Here is a 15,646-nt window from a genome sequence, read left to right on the forward strand (position 1 = left end):
GTACGGAAGCCGTCGGCATATGTGCCTATGCCGACGGCTTTTCTATGCCGACGGTCTGAAAAGACTATGCTGACGTGATCTATGCCGACGGGGATATGCCGACGGCTGCCGTCGGCATATTCCTAAGCCGACGGCAAATGGCCTATGCCGACGGCCCATGGCCGTCGGCTTAGAGGGCGAGTCCGGTAGTGTGTAAAACTCATACATACACTTCTGCTTCGGTAGACCCCCCTAAACACATCAATGGCTCAGATTATCCCATACCCCTTCATAATTAAGGGTAAGATTGTTCTTTTTAAAAGTACGTCGTGAGACCTCGTATACAAATTGCACAGGCCTGCCCATTAAGCCACGTCCAGTATAAGCAACGTAAAAATATTAAGAAAAAGGATACCTCGTGATGAATTGAACTCAAGACCTCACACTTAGAGCCAAATTCACCCCACAGCCGCTTGTAGTATTTTATAGTGCGAAATATATAAGAAGACACAACAGTGTTCACATATAAGAAATATTTTCTGAAAAAAAAAGTTCGAAACTCTAACTAAAAAAAATATGTGAACAATTTTGAAATGCCGAATATTTATAGAATTTATGTACGGAATTTGACGTAACAATTTTTGAAATTTGAACAAAATTTCAAAACATGAACAATTTCCAAACATCTTTCAAAACATGAACAATTTTTAAAATTTGTTGTTTTATTTTTTCGGTTATTGTTTGTCCTGTTTTCCATCTATTTTTTTCTCTTTACTTCATTTTATTTTTATTAAAATACATGAACTATTGTACGGTTAAAATAAGAAGAAGAACTGATAAAAAAATAAGAAGAATAATGGGCCAGGCCCAGGACGAAGGTGTGTGAGGGGCGGCCGATCTGCTATGTACCTCTTGTATGTATCACATCTCGTATACATATACCTTATAATCAAATGACAATACTGCCCTTATACGGTTTGGGGGGGTACCGTCTCCAACGGCTATATTTTCAACAGCTACTTTTCCCACGGCGTCGTCAATCCACTGAGAAACTGAGGTTGTCTAAAATGAAATTTTTTTACACCATTATGTATGTGAAGATATAGAGTACCAAATTTACACAAGCCCCTAGAGATGCTCTAATAGTTGAACCACCCCATTGTCAAACTAGTGCATGCATGTCAAGCACACGCAGCTTCCCCACATCCTCGGAAGCCCACCCAAAAGAGGTAGGCGAAGCAACACCACGTAGGGTACGCCCATTTCTATCGGAGACGAGTCACCGCCAGCGACGCCGGCCGTCACTTTCTCCGGCGACAAGTAGTCGCACAGCTCGTCAGTCCTCTGGGATCTTCTTCGGACAAGCAGCCAGCCAACTGCTACGCGCCAGCAAAATAACTGGAAATACTAGTCATAGACGGGGACGAGCACGAGGACGACGAGCTTCCCTCCTCGCCCGGATAAGCGCACCGGCCGGCGTCCTCCTGTCCGGTGCGTCTGCGTTTCACACCGGCGGCGACGACTGATGGCGAGGTTAGGGGTTTGACTAGTGTGACGCAAATCATCTTATCAGCCACGCACCCCAGTCCACGGCTGCCTCTGACTTCAGACTCCGGCCGGAATATATAGCACGCTGCCGTGACCGCGAGGCCGGCAGTGGGTGCGTATGTATGCGTGATCGAGCCGTGGCCGAGAAGCAAGGATGTCAGGCTCGTCATCACGACAGCGAACTAGGTGAAGATCTTTCAAAATTGTTAAGAATAATTAACTCATCGTTAATTAGGGGATAATCCCCGCTCTCCCCGTGCATGTAATTGCAGGATGTGGGAACCGTCACAACGGTTTCTCCCTGGAGCGTCGCCTCTTGGAACCGTCGTCTCCTTTGAGACGTCTGTACATGTTGTATATAAAGGATCCTACACTATCAATAAAGACTACTTGATTCACTTTACAACCCTCTCGATTGTTCTCTGTCGATCTCTCTCTCAAACACGTCATCAGCACGCTCCCGCACGGCGACTCCAGCGGCGCCCTGCCTGCGACGGCTTTGGCGCACGTCCAGGCCGCATCCTGGCGGATGTGCGTGGAGAGCCCTTCCCTGGAGGTGGCGTCCGAGGCCACGACTCTCGTCCGGCCATCCGCAACTACTTCCTTCGGTGCGCGTGCCTGAGGAAACAGGCGCACAACTCTCCCGAGAGAGATGCCACACGAGAAGAACGGGGCGAATATCACCGTCCCCGATGGAGAGCGGCAGCAAATCCGACGAACAAACTCCAAGATGGGAAGAAGAAGAAGAGAATCGGAGACTAGAGTCAAGCACCACGCAAATTGGAGTACCAACTTCATCTAATTGCTACAGAGAAACAAGGTGCTACTTTTTCCAATTTTCTTCATGGCTACACAAATTTGCTTTACCATGAACAGAATCTTGCCTTACGCTGGACGAAGGACGAAGGCATTCACGGCAAGAGACATCGCTTGGTTTCAGTCCCCGCTGGACCAAGACGCCGGCTCCAGCGGCTTCGTCTCCTGCCGCGCCGCCGGATCACACCTCCGCGTTGAGTCCTGCCGCCACCAATGGCGCTCTCCGGCGGCACGTCGCGGCAAGACATAGCGACCAGGCGGCCTCCCGCACAGCCCGAAGCGGCGGCGTCTGGGCGTCTCAAGCCCGTGACGGCGCTTTCCAGCGCCCTGCGGCGGCGACTTCCGGCACGGCAAGATCCTCCCTCTCCTTTCTCCGGCGAGCCCTCGAGGCCGCTCGAGACGGCGCTAGAAAAATCCCCATCGCGGAACCGCACAGGAGAGAGAGTAGAGGCAACCTTATCCCTTTGCCATTTTTGCATGCAGGTCCCTGTTTTTGCGAAATTTGCAAAATGGGTAAAACAGTGGTCCAGGCTAATTTTGAACAATACTAACAGTACTATTTACCACTGAAAAAAATAGCACGCTGTAACCTCGCTAATAGCACGCTTTAGCATCTTGAGAATTGTCTCGCTAAATATATCAGTGTACAACGTCTCGCTAATAGCACGCTATAGCATGATATAGCACGCTAATAGCATATTTTGAGGTCGGCGCTATTTTGCTGTAGCACGCTATTTTTTTCATTGCTATTTACTAGTATTTGCCTGTTTTAGACCCTGTTAATTACTGTATTTTCTGTTGAGTTCTAAAATTCCAGAAATATGTGTATGTTGATACTTGACATGCATTTTCTGTTGAGTTTTAAAATTCTAGAACAAGTTTTCCGCGATTGAGCTTAAGTTTTCTCGCACAACAATATAGATTTGCGATTGAGAATTATCATTTTCTCGCAAAACAATCTCATTGCGATTGAGATCAATTTTCTCTCGCAAATTATTAATTCACCTCGCTGAATTATCTTGCAACTTGATACAAGATCATCTCATTTTAATTTGAGGTCTATACAATTCAAGTTTTTCACTTGAACATCAAGTTTGCAACATCATTACTATTCATTACGATAGTAGTGTGTATCTATTGAGTACCGAGATGTATTCCAGATCTTAAGTTGATGTAATATATTTCCACGTTTACCACGTGTTGAGATTAGTTACGTTCATTTGCAATTGAGATTTCTCATCTCTTGCAAAGATAAATTCAGTACGTCTATAGTACTGTTTCTCCGTTGAGTACGATGTATTCTGGAATATTTCTATGATGTATCTATTTCCATGTTAAACACGTGTCGAGATTAATACTTCTATTTGCAATTGAGATTTTCAATTCCTTGCAAATACAAATGCAAAATTCAAAGTGATTTCGTCAAATTGATGCTTGGGATCACAAGGTAGTCATATGGATCTACTGCCTACACAGATTATCGATGACTACTGATAAAGCCTATATTTTATCATATTTGACATTATGATTGCACAACATTGTGCACTCCCATGCATTTTACTAAGTCATGACATAAGGCATCAGGAGTGAGTATCATATTATACTTCCTAGTGCTGCGAGATCTACTTCATTTTGAAGATTATCTTCAAGGTGTCATGCTTAGCAATTTGAGATTCACATTAATGGTTTCAAGATAATTTCTTGAAATATCCATTAATTTGCAACATTACCATGATGGTATTTAATTTACTGGTTGTAAATTAATTATCTCTGGTTTACCCATAGAGGTAACATATGGCAATAGAGTTTGAGGCATTCACCCTCAATGGCCACCACTGCCCTATCTGGGTCATGGACATCATGATCGCTCTTGTGTCTCGTGGGATAATGTGTGCAATTCCGGATGCACCTCTGGTCAGGATCACACCGCTAACAGAAAATGGCGTCTTATAAATCATAAGGCATTAGATTTAGATCTCAGCATCTAGTTATTCTGCATCAGCAATTCCTGGGATACAATGAACCTCAAGGGCGAAGGTTTGAATCTTACTTCAACCTTCAATCCGACATCACCAGCTGTGACGGGACCCTATGAGCACGGAGAATGTGATGGTCGAATATGCGTCAACCGACATGTTTGGAGACTATGAATAGTCTTTCAATCTCCTGAGTGGTCAATATTATTAATGTCCATTTACGATGTTGTAACAACAACACAAGTATTGTTGTCATCGTCATATATTGTATATCACAATATAGTGTATCAGCACTATGGTACAAATACATTTGTATGTCTATATATCTAACAGTGATTTTCATATTGAGAATCCTCATGTCTATATATAGATTTCTACGGGAGTCAATCCGATGAAAAATAATATGTGCTTTGTGGACATATGCACCACAAACTCTATACTCAGGGAAGTCCAATGTTTCCACTCTCATTGAGAGAAAGGAGATATTTTAAAATCGCTAGACGCGATGAGGTATTTGTTGGCTCAACTCGAGTCATATTTACTATCCCTGTGGGTACTCGGGTTTAACTCGTACCCTACTAAACTATGGAGGTATCCGTCAAAATAGTTTCCATAGCGAAACTTATGATGACAACAGAGAGAAATAACTTCTCTTTACCATACGCAACGGATATGGCAAGCACATTCTTTGTGTATCATCTGGATTGTACTACACATACGACACAACCCGTAGCACATGTTGTGTACGAAATAGTTTTCCAGAGTGTCTTGTACATGACAAACTTGCCATACTCGCCTTTGTCATCGAGACATATTGGGTTGAAACCGAAACTATCAGCAATTCTAATAGTTTATGATTATTATGATGCTAAATTCTAACAACATTTGGATTTTATGTGCACTATAAGTGACACAGGGAAGCTAATTTTAAGGCTCGCACACCTTAAAGTCTACGTTGAACCACTCAGACTCCTTGAATGCATCAAGTTGAGGTAAGTGGCTCTTCCCATCCATTGACTAGACTATTCATGTATTCCATGGTTCTAAAAGGCATATCTACATGATGGTCTTAATGTGTGCTTTATTCACACGAAACCATTGGCTCATTATCCTGACATCGATTTCAAGCAAATCGAACCGATAACATTGCAGAATTCTCCTTGAGTGCCTTCTTTATGGCCCTTGGATTGAAGTTTAGCAATTTGTCCTAATGTCTAGATTCAAAATGGTTTGGTAGAATCATATCCAAAGAGTTAAAGCGCATTGCATTATCTTTACTTTGGAATTGCAACTTACCAACTTTACGTTGGAGTCATGCAGTTTTACACGCTCATGACAGAACTGCATAATATTATTCCCCTCTATCTTTGATATGTGGATATCTACCAAGTATTTCCTATCTGCGGTAATTCGGTTGCATACCTATATCACTACCCGGCATACATCATTGGCCCCTCATCATATAGTTGGGATCTATGTGAGGAATAACTGTATTTTCGTCAATACCTCAAGCCCCTTGCACGGGGAGTTATTCAAGGCCAGTATGCTGATTCAATGAGGAACATTTCCAGGCATTAGGGGGAGATTTCAAGTACCATAAAGAATACCGGGAAATTAGTGGAATGTTCAACACATTTCTGCCTCAAATCCACGTACTCAAAGATCTAAACTATGCGTTCAGAAGATTTGCAACACATTGTAAATAACCTGCCAGATTCATTTACTGACTACAAAGGTGTCACACAATCCTGCAATAGTACGTCTGAAAGAGTGGAGGTACCAACTAAAACCACTCAACTCCCCGTTCAAAGCAACAGGGGGAGAAGTACGGCAATAGTACATCAGGATTCAGCTTCTCGCAAGGCAAGGATATCAAGGCCTGTGAATCAGTAAATGCAAGTCAACTTCACGTTGACAGACACCTGATGGGTAGTATACACCCACTGGACGGGAAACCTCCACCAACCCAGGTCATAGTGCACAAAATGACCGGGACGTCGGAATACCCGACTCAATCGCATTGGGAAATCGCGAGCAGTCACTATGGGTAACGATATTTCCATCAACTATATATTGATATATAAATTCTGGAGAAACATACAAACGGAAGTCTACAATTGTCGACATACATTTCTCAACTAGATTAAAATAATCTTTCAAGTGATTCAGATCCAAAGACCATGGCCATGGCAAAGTGTGAACAACACTCGGACTGAACTCAAGCAAAGTGTATAATCTAGGTAGAAATAATCTTGCTCAATAATGAGACGGTATTCATAAGCAATACCTACACCAGTTTTCTTCTGGAAACAGAATTGAGAACAACGAGGTGGTGAAACAAAGAGCAAGTATTGTAGCACAAGGGTTCACGCAGATACCCAACTATTCTCCAGAGGTGGAATCTCATTCCGATAACTTATATCATTGGCAGTACAAAATCATCTATCTCTGCAGTTGATAGATGTAGTGATTACATATCCATGTGGATCACTAGATTCAGAGATATATGATTGATTCCCGGTGGAATCTCAATTCTGAATCGAAATACAAAATGCAACATACATTGTGTAAATTCAGTAAGTCACCATACGACTTATTATTGTCAGTACATATTGTACAACTGACGTAGTGAGATCTTTATACACAAGGATTACTCCTACAATGATGATTATCCATGTTTGTGTGTCTGCAACGACGACACATGTAATCATCTAAATGACGGACTTTAAAATGAAGGATTTGGGTAAACCAAAACACCGCTCGTTACTACAACTTGAGCACCTTCATTCATACATTATGGTATACTATATTGTCTATATCCATAATATATTGGAGAAATTTATTGTGGACAAATTGGTTGGTACTCAACTTTCCATAATGCCATTGTATCCACCAAACACAATTGGTTGGTACTCAAAAATATCTTTAGATATCTCCAATGCATCAAAAATCTTGTCCTGGTTTTTCAGTTTCACAGAAATGTGAACACCGATATCATTGGATACATCGATCAGATCCCTACTATGTCAGATCGTAGACAAGCTTAGTGTTCCTACTAAGTGTGGTAGCCCTCTCATGAAGAGTCTTCGAAACAGACCTCGTGGCTACATTCATCAACCATTATCTCAACGATTATGTGTCTTGTGTTGCCCGGATGCAAACAGGTTACGTAATAAGCAATATTGCTATATTGCATATCTTGCAAGTTAAATCATGTGACTGATTTATTCATGAAGTCTCTACTAACTTTTCACGGAATTGGTATGTGACGGCTTCGAATTTTGCAAGAATCAGGGGGAGTATCTTCCTGAATTGTTCCTGTTCAATGCATCATATTATACTCTTTTGCCCTTCATGAGTTTACTTTACAAATTCTCATAAAGGTTTTTAATGAGGTAATATCAACACATGATCATATGCCATACTTTCTGTTTTCCCCACCGGGGTTTTTAGGAAAGTATATACGACATATTTATTGTTCTCTAAACTCTATGGATTTCTCATATTGAGTTAAAAGAGACAATAACCATTATATGTTGCATCATTTTCTCCTTATTTTTCCCACTGAATTTGAAGGAGTTTTGGCACACTATCTCCTCATATTTTTCCCACAGGGTTTTTGGAGGAGAATTTAATCAAGATAATGGATCTTAATGCAGTCAAGCGGTGATTAGGGGGAGTGTTAAGAATAATTAACTCATCGTTAATTAGGGGATAATCCCCGCTCTCCCCGTGCATGTAATTGCAGGATGTGGGAATTGCAGGATGTGGGAACCGTCACAACGGTTTCTCCCTGGAGCGTCGCCTCTTGGAACCGTCGTCTCCTTTGGAGACGTCTGTACATGTTGTATGTAAAGGATCCTACACTATCAATAAAGACTAGTACTTGATTCACTTTACAACCCTCTCGATTGTTCTCTGTCGATCTCTCTCAAACAAAAATGACAACAGACGCACGTCGACAACTTATGTAACTTCCAAGCCCGACAACAGCATTCCATAGAGATTGGTACAAGTGTTTTCCACAAAATATACCCCTAAAGCTACAGTTCTTGCAGGCAACACGCCCTACTAATTAAACCACTAGAAGTTTCACAAACCACAAAAGGCATCGATGAGGCGCTAGCAACCATCAACTCCTAGGCAAAAGGCATGGAGACCGTACGTAGTTCGAGCAAGCAAGGGATCAGCCACGCATACATACATCAGCAGTAGAACATGAACTCCTTGACACTGTCCCTGATCTTCGGGAGCTGCCTCGCAGGCGCGGACCGGGCCGTGGCAGACGACGAGCCCCCGTCGGAGAACTCGTCTTCCATGTAATAGCGCGCGCGGAAGGCTGCCAGGTGCGCGTAGTATGCTGGGGGAACTGTCACAGCAGCAAGAAAGCAAAATCAGCAGAAAATTTAGAGTAGCAACTGAAAATACATCACTACTGCCTAAGATCCTGACACCATGAACATTCCTGCAAGTGCAAGCTGATATGAAGACTTGTACACTGTGGATTAAACGCATACCTATAGATACCGAACGCGTGCACCGGGCATAGCTGCAAGCGAGAAATCATCATAAAGACAAAAGGTCAGAAAACAGGGAACACAACAGTATTATGCTTTTGCATCATTCATCAAGGAGGGAAATGGCAGAGCAGCTTACGTATAGCAAAGGTTGTAGGTCAAGGTTTGCAGGGCGTCAGCACTGAAACGGTTTTCGTCGAGAAGAACATGATAATGTGTCGGTCGGCTTGTTCCCTGTCCAAAGGAAAACATAGGAGAGACTTCAGTATCAAGTCGAGTACCATGTTATCATGAAAGACTTGCCCAATTCATTAGAAGTATCATGGGACTAAGCAGAAATGTGAGTCATGCAACATTACCTGAATACCAGCATGGCTGCAGAGGTAAAAGTCGAACTCAGTAGGATGGCAGATCTTTGTGTCAACAACAGTACCTGAGGACAAAGCACACTTGATGCTTTAATCTTGTTATTACTGGAACACACTTTGGTACGTAAAATCTACCAGGTCGTACACATATTATGCTAACTAACCAGGTAGGATATTCCCACTTCTATCCGTCAGATCCCGCGCACGATGATTTTCAGGGAATAGGCGAGTGTGATGCCGCTTTTGCACAACAACAAATGTGACTGGTGGGAGGTAACCAGCCTGTAAAGTAGCACAAGCCTGGGAGCAAGAAGAACATGGTGTAGCAAACAAATTAGAAATTACAATGTTACGGTATGAATTAATCACTAGCTGCTAGGGAATCAGGCCCGCAGAATGTTGAAACGGAAAATAAAGGACCAATGTGGCGTTATATGGAGAGGGTCAAAGGGGGTGAGAAGAACCTTGCGAATCGCATCCATTTCATAAAGCAACACTTGGCTGAACTGACCCTCACTAACACCATCTCTGCATATTAGATGATTCAGTAATCAGTATTAAGCAGAGACTAAGAAACGATTCTTGGAAAAACAAAGACTGCACGCTTTACAAACCTATAAAATATAATCCTGTGAGGCTTGCATCCAGTTGCTCTGTAGAAAGAGAGAAGCAACTCCCTGCAAAATTTCAAGAATTCAATGTTATTGTTGCAAAAAGGAAAACTAGGCAAATACTTCCGTATCTTGCATTACCTTATCATGCCACCACCAACACGTCCCTTTTGTGGATCCATTGTTTCTGTGTAAAGGTCGGCAATTATTTCTTCCCTAGGGCCTTGTGAAGAGACCAAGCATTTGTATTTTGTTACTTCTGGCCAATCCATAGATGCAACAACCTACAATGTGAGGATGTAGAAGCCTTAGTTCCAGAACTCCAAATTCTATCATGCGTTATTCATAGTATGGTGCCAAGACGGCAAACAGAAAGAGAGGATCTGTACTAGCCACACAAAGTAAAATGAAAAAATAGATAGGTAGTACGTTTCTCCTTTGAAGCACAAGTAAAAGCTTAGCAGCGTTTACAATGAATATCGCTACTTTTGTTCTCACGTATCGCTCCTTTTGTTACCGAAAATGCAAAGCTATTACAAACTTCCAATACAGATGGTACTGATAAAAAGTGTAAAAAAATAGAAACGGAAGTTGAGCGCTATTAATTAGTGCATCCGACTCTGACCGTCTCTTGTCAAATATAAGCAGACTGCAAATTAACAAACTTGACATGATGAGAGAGAGCAGAATGACATACTGCTGCAATAGATGGAGATGCATCTTCTCCAGCAGCTGGGTGGGTAACATCAGCTCCGAAAACTATCGTAGGCACGTCTGTCAGAAGGGGTATCCTCTTGTACAAAGCATCTTCAAGTACTGTATTCCGACCTCCGACCTAATCATAAAACAGCAAAGGTCTCAGCATTTCGCAGGCCTGATTGTCAAGCAGCTAGCAATTGATTCATACCTTAACATTGATCTTCAGAGAAAGATTTTCAAGGTATTGTTTCCCACCCTTCTGAACATTCTTGGGTAAGCAGCACTGAGTTATTACTCCAAGCTCGGTTTCACAGAGCCGTTTTATCTTTCCTGCATTAGATGGCAGAAACTTGGAATTAAAACTGATTTCTATTTTAAAATAGTCAGATATCAGCTCAGAGAATCAATTCATAGAGCATACCATAAGAACCACTAATATCAGGTAATATGATGATCAATAATTCAAGCTGCTTCCCTTCTAGACCTTGCTTAGTGAGCACTTCTGCAGAATGCCTATGGATATTTCTGATTGCAGACTCCACAGTGTCCTGACGGCGAGCTTGTGTGATATTCACGCATGGTTCCATGTTCATTTCCTACAACAGGAAAATTTATTCAGTCAGTATATATGCTAGCAGCAGAAGTTCATTCCAGAAGAAAAGAAGGTTACCATGCCAATGTTATTGCACATGTGAGCCAGATCGCGGCAAAACATGCCAATGTCATTTGGGTGAAGACGAGAGGCAAAAGTTAGACATGCCCAATGGTTGATAGATCCTCCATTCACCATTCTCTGGGAAAAACAACGAAATTAGTATTACTAAGACTGATGCAGAAAGCAAATGAAATAGACATAAGATATAAAAACATCGCTACAAGTACAAACAGCCAGGCAAAAAAGTATATACAGTCATTTCAATGCATTATATCATAAATATAACAATGGAAAAAATACATACAATCATAACTTACATACCAAAAAGTTTAGAGACCGACATGTTCTCCACTTACATGTTAGTGCTAAATAACATGCAAGACCAAACTGATATTGATAATACTAAACATAAACACTGAGCGTAACAATGTTGCCGAAATGAAATTATGTCACTAAAAAGGAATATGGTATAGGGTATAAATGTATAATACCTTGTTTATCATGTTCCATTGTCCCACTGAAGGATTACATACTTTTTCCCGTCCAGAGTCATGATATTTAAGCTAACAAGAGAAATATTAAAGAGGTCAAATAAATATAAAATAATGTAAGAACAGTAATGCGGTCATTTTGTTCAGAAGCAGTTACCCTTGGGGAAGGTAGTACACGAGCATCGACCAATGCAAGTTGGTTCATGACTTTCATGCCAAATTCTTTCGAATAGTCATCATTGCCATAATTATTCCTATTAACAACCTGAGAACATAAAAAAAGGGAACAGATCATATATCCTCAAATCAAATGAATACAAATATGGATATAAGAGCAATACAAAACATAAAACTGCACGCTCGTGCTATCCTACAGATACAAAGTCTGCAGTAAATGACATTAAGGGCTAAAATTCACCTCTAGAACACTGCTCTCCCGTTGAGCTGGTCTTTCACATGCCATCTTTAGTATGCTTGAAACTTGGCGTTCATTCAACTTCCGTGAATATCTTTGTCCCCCAACTATGCTGCAAACCTGAAGAAATCATATGTACACACTATTGATTTAACTACAAAAACTAAAGGCAAACTTAAAGTGTCACAAAAGAAGATCATAAGCACCTCCATAGGCAAATATAGCGGTCTGCTATCACTACCAGCTTGAAGGCATGGCCAATTGATATATTTGAGAGAGTAATTATATTGCTTCTTAAAGTACTGGACAACTGATACGCGCACACCATCTTGATCAAACCTGCAGTAGCAAATGATCATCGGAAAGTTGTAATTGAGCTAGTTTCTACCCCTGGTCACTATCAATAACCACAATTAATTTACAGTGTTATATGACTACATGAAAATTTAAAGAAAGTGCATTCAGGAAACAGCGTATAAAAGTGAATAGATACATTAATTCCTTCAATGGAGCTGAGGATAAGCTAGTGATCTTGTAGCGTATGGTTTTATCAGTCCGATGAGTGGCTTCAACCCGGATACCTCTAAGGGCTTTCTTCAACTATAAAGCAGAAAAGAAAAAAAAATGCAACAGTTAGATTGGTAGACATAAAAAAAAGGTGAGAAAAATAAGATATCACCATTCATACCTTAATACGATCCTGATCAATCAAGGGCCTTGAAGCATCTCGGATATTCAGATATTCGACTGCAAAGTCCATCACTGCTTGGGCCTTGTAAAATGCTGTTGCGGAAATATCTGAGAATAAAATCGAATGAGAAATATTAGTGACAGGATTTTTTAAGGGACTACAAAATTAAGAAACACTTTCATGACACTAGGAACAGTTTAGGTACAGCCGTACCGATATTTAGTGACAAACCCATCTGTGTGGGGCGAAGGCTTTGGTAATAACCCCTCCAGCATTCAACACCGTTGCCAATTGCGCCACCATGTTCAAATGACTGAGAGAAGAATGATCTAGAGATCGATACATACCTGTTCCAATTTAAAGAAGATGCAAACAAAATATTGAATTACAAATATAAGGAATGAAAATAGGGGAACTTAAACAATGAAAAATTTCTACTCCACATCAAGGAAGTATCAATGCGATACTTCCTTTACTACTCCACATCAAGGAAGTATCAAATATGAGAAATTACTTTGTTGTGGGACACTCCCTTAAGGCGATGTCGAGAGCTTGGATAGTGTCTTGTGGCACATCCCTGCTTCTACCAGCCAAAAACTGCCGAAGGCTGTACATATCCAGATTTGAAGCAAGCTTGACGGTCACCTTGTATTCCTCCTCGCTAAAATACAGGAATGAGTACAATGTAAAAACCATTACAAGAACAAGCAGGTTTTGATGACAAAAAGGAAGACTGGAATGTTTTTGTCCTACCGTTTATTCCCTTTCGCGGCATTGGCAAGTTTGACGACAAATACTTTGTTCTTGAATGGCAGTGCACCAGCGGTATATAGGCTCTTTCTTCCATCATAAACAGGCAGCCTACCGTCCAAGTGTTCCTTGTACAATTTAACTAGTTCGTTGATTATTGATCTGTTCCATCCGCGAGACCTCGTTTCCGGATCAATTGCCACCTGCGCAACAGGAAGATGCATGGTTATCATACTGAGAATTAACAATTAACCATGATCATGTGCTTGCAGAAATCAAATTATTCACCCACTTTTGAAGGTGAAAATTAACCATGATCGATCATGTGCTTGCAGAAATCAAATTATTCACCCACTTTTGAAGGTGAAAATTAACCATGATCGATCATGTGCTTGCAGAAATCAAATTATTCACCCACTTTTGAAGGTGAAAATTAACCATGATCGATCATGTGCTTGCAGAAATCAAATTATTCACCCACTTTTGAAGGTGAAAATTAACCATGCTCATGTGCTTGCAGAAATCAAATTATTCACCCACTTTTGAAGGTCAAAATTAACCATGATGATGTGCCTGCAGAAATCAAATTATTCACCTACTTTTGAAGGTGAAAATTAACCATGCTCATGTGCTTGCAGAAATCAAATTATTAACCCACTTTTGAAGGCGAAACCTTAAAATTTGCATGAAACTTGTTACCATAAGTTGCCTGATTTTGGTATCTGTTTGTCTCTTTACTAACATTTGTATTAGCTTCGACATAAACATGTGATTGGTTCTATTTTGATCCAAATCCACTTGATGGTTCAAAATACAGCTTACAACGAATTCAATTCACAAGATCCATGCATGAATGAACATTTACCAACATCACCGAACGGGTTCGAGCATACGTACATCGTAATGGTAGATCTCCTTGTCGGCGACCTGCACAAGGAAATGGTTGGCGCGGACGCGGCACCTCCTCCCGATGGTCCCGAACCCCGGCCGCGCCGGGAACTTCTCCGCCTTGCTCGACACCGGTGGCAGATTGGCCGGCGCCGCCGGCACCCGAGGCTCCATGGCGACCCTCCGCTGCTCCTCCGCTGCAGCCGGGGCCGAGGAGGACGACGACGGCCGCTCGCCTGCGGCCTTAGCTAGCACCATCTTCCGCTCCACCTCGGCACCCAGCACCTCCACCGTCGCCGTCGGGGCCGCCACTGGCTGGCCGGCTCCGCCAGGTCCAGTGCCACCGTAACGCGGGTCGTGCTCCCCCACCGCGGCGACGCCACCTCGGCCTCTCGCCGCGTCGTCGCGATGGCCACCGCGCTCGCCGCCTCGGCCCCTCCCTCGGCCGTCCCCGCCGCGTCCTCCATGTGGCTCCTGATCTCCGGAGCGACCGCGCGGCGCGTGGCCATGTCCTCCGCGGCCGCGCTCGCCCCCGGCCTCCTCTCCTCGGCCCCTCCCTCGGCCGCCGCCATCGCCCCGACCGCGGCCACCCTCCTGCGCTCCGGACGACTCGTCGCCGCGGCCGTGGCCGCCGCGCCGGCCGCCTCCGCCTCGCGAAGACATGGACAAGCTAGGAGCAAACCCTACCCAAGGAGTTGGCAGAAGAGAACGTACGAAGCTCAAGCGGCTTGGACGACGACGCTATATAGAATAGAAAAGACGGGCTCGGAGATGTATCGGGGAAAGAGAAACGGCGGTGACATGTGGAGCCCGCGTGTCAGGGAGCCGGAGCGGCGCGACCGGGGTCTCATCGCATTCTCCTCCCCTTGCGCGCTCGCGGAACGAGGAGATCTTTCGAGCCGCCGCGCACGCAACCGGCCGGCCGGGGGCACGTTCTCGCACCGCCGTCACGTCTAATCGCCATTAAGGGCACGCTGCTGCAGCGGATGAAGAATTATCGGGGCGCGGGGCGGCCTAGCAAAGCATGCAGCCCACGTCGCCCATCCTAGCCAAATCGTGCTACTAGTAGGAGTACTTGTCTAGGAGAGCGAGTCCATGGAGAAAACCCTCGGTTATTGACGTGGCAGTGCACATGTCCGCAAGTGCGTACAGACCCTCGCCGTGGGTTTTTATCTCGACTTCGCCGTTTGGAGCGAACGCATCCGTCGTCCTTCGATCCGGCATACTTTATCTTGATGCCAA

General features: G+C 43.2%; 1 protein-coding gene across 1 annotated transcript; it reads right to left on the bottom strand.

The window, feature by feature from the left end:
• Positions 1 to 8,231: 8,231 nt before the first annotated feature.
• Positions 8,232 to 15,360, bottom strand: LOC123099386 (protein argonaute 12). The gene is made up of 22 exons (XM_044521557.1): positions 14,414 to 15,360; positions 13,520 to 13,719; positions 13,281 to 13,427; positions 12,980 to 13,113; positions 12,764 to 12,873; positions 12,569 to 12,675; positions 12,282 to 12,414; positions 12,079 to 12,195; positions 11,818 to 11,925; positions 11,661 to 11,732; positions 11,185 to 11,307; positions 10,936 to 11,110; positions 10,723 to 10,844; positions 10,513 to 10,650; positions 9,957 to 10,099; positions 9,819 to 9,881; positions 9,669 to 9,732; positions 9,369 to 9,504; positions 9,196 to 9,269; positions 8,976 to 9,070; positions 8,837 to 8,868; positions 8,232 to 8,688 (listed from the first exon to the last, which is right to left on the bottom strand). Exons 1-22 carry the CDS (start codon positions 15,065 to 15,067, stop codon positions 8,525 to 8,527), a joined length of 3,111 nt encoding a protein of 1,036 aa, XP_044377492.1. The 5' UTR covers positions 15,068 to 15,360; the 3' UTR covers positions 8,232 to 8,524.
• Positions 15,361 to 15,646: the final 286 nt, after the last annotated feature.

The sequence above is a fragment of the Triticum aestivum genome, chromosome 4D (assembly GCF_018294505.1).
Source record: "Triticum aestivum cultivar Chinese Spring chromosome 4D, IWGSC CS RefSeq v2.1, whole genome shotgun sequence".
In the NCBI taxonomy this organism is placed as follows: Eukaryota; Viridiplantae; Streptophyta; class Magnoliopsida; order Poales; family Poaceae; genus Triticum; species Triticum aestivum.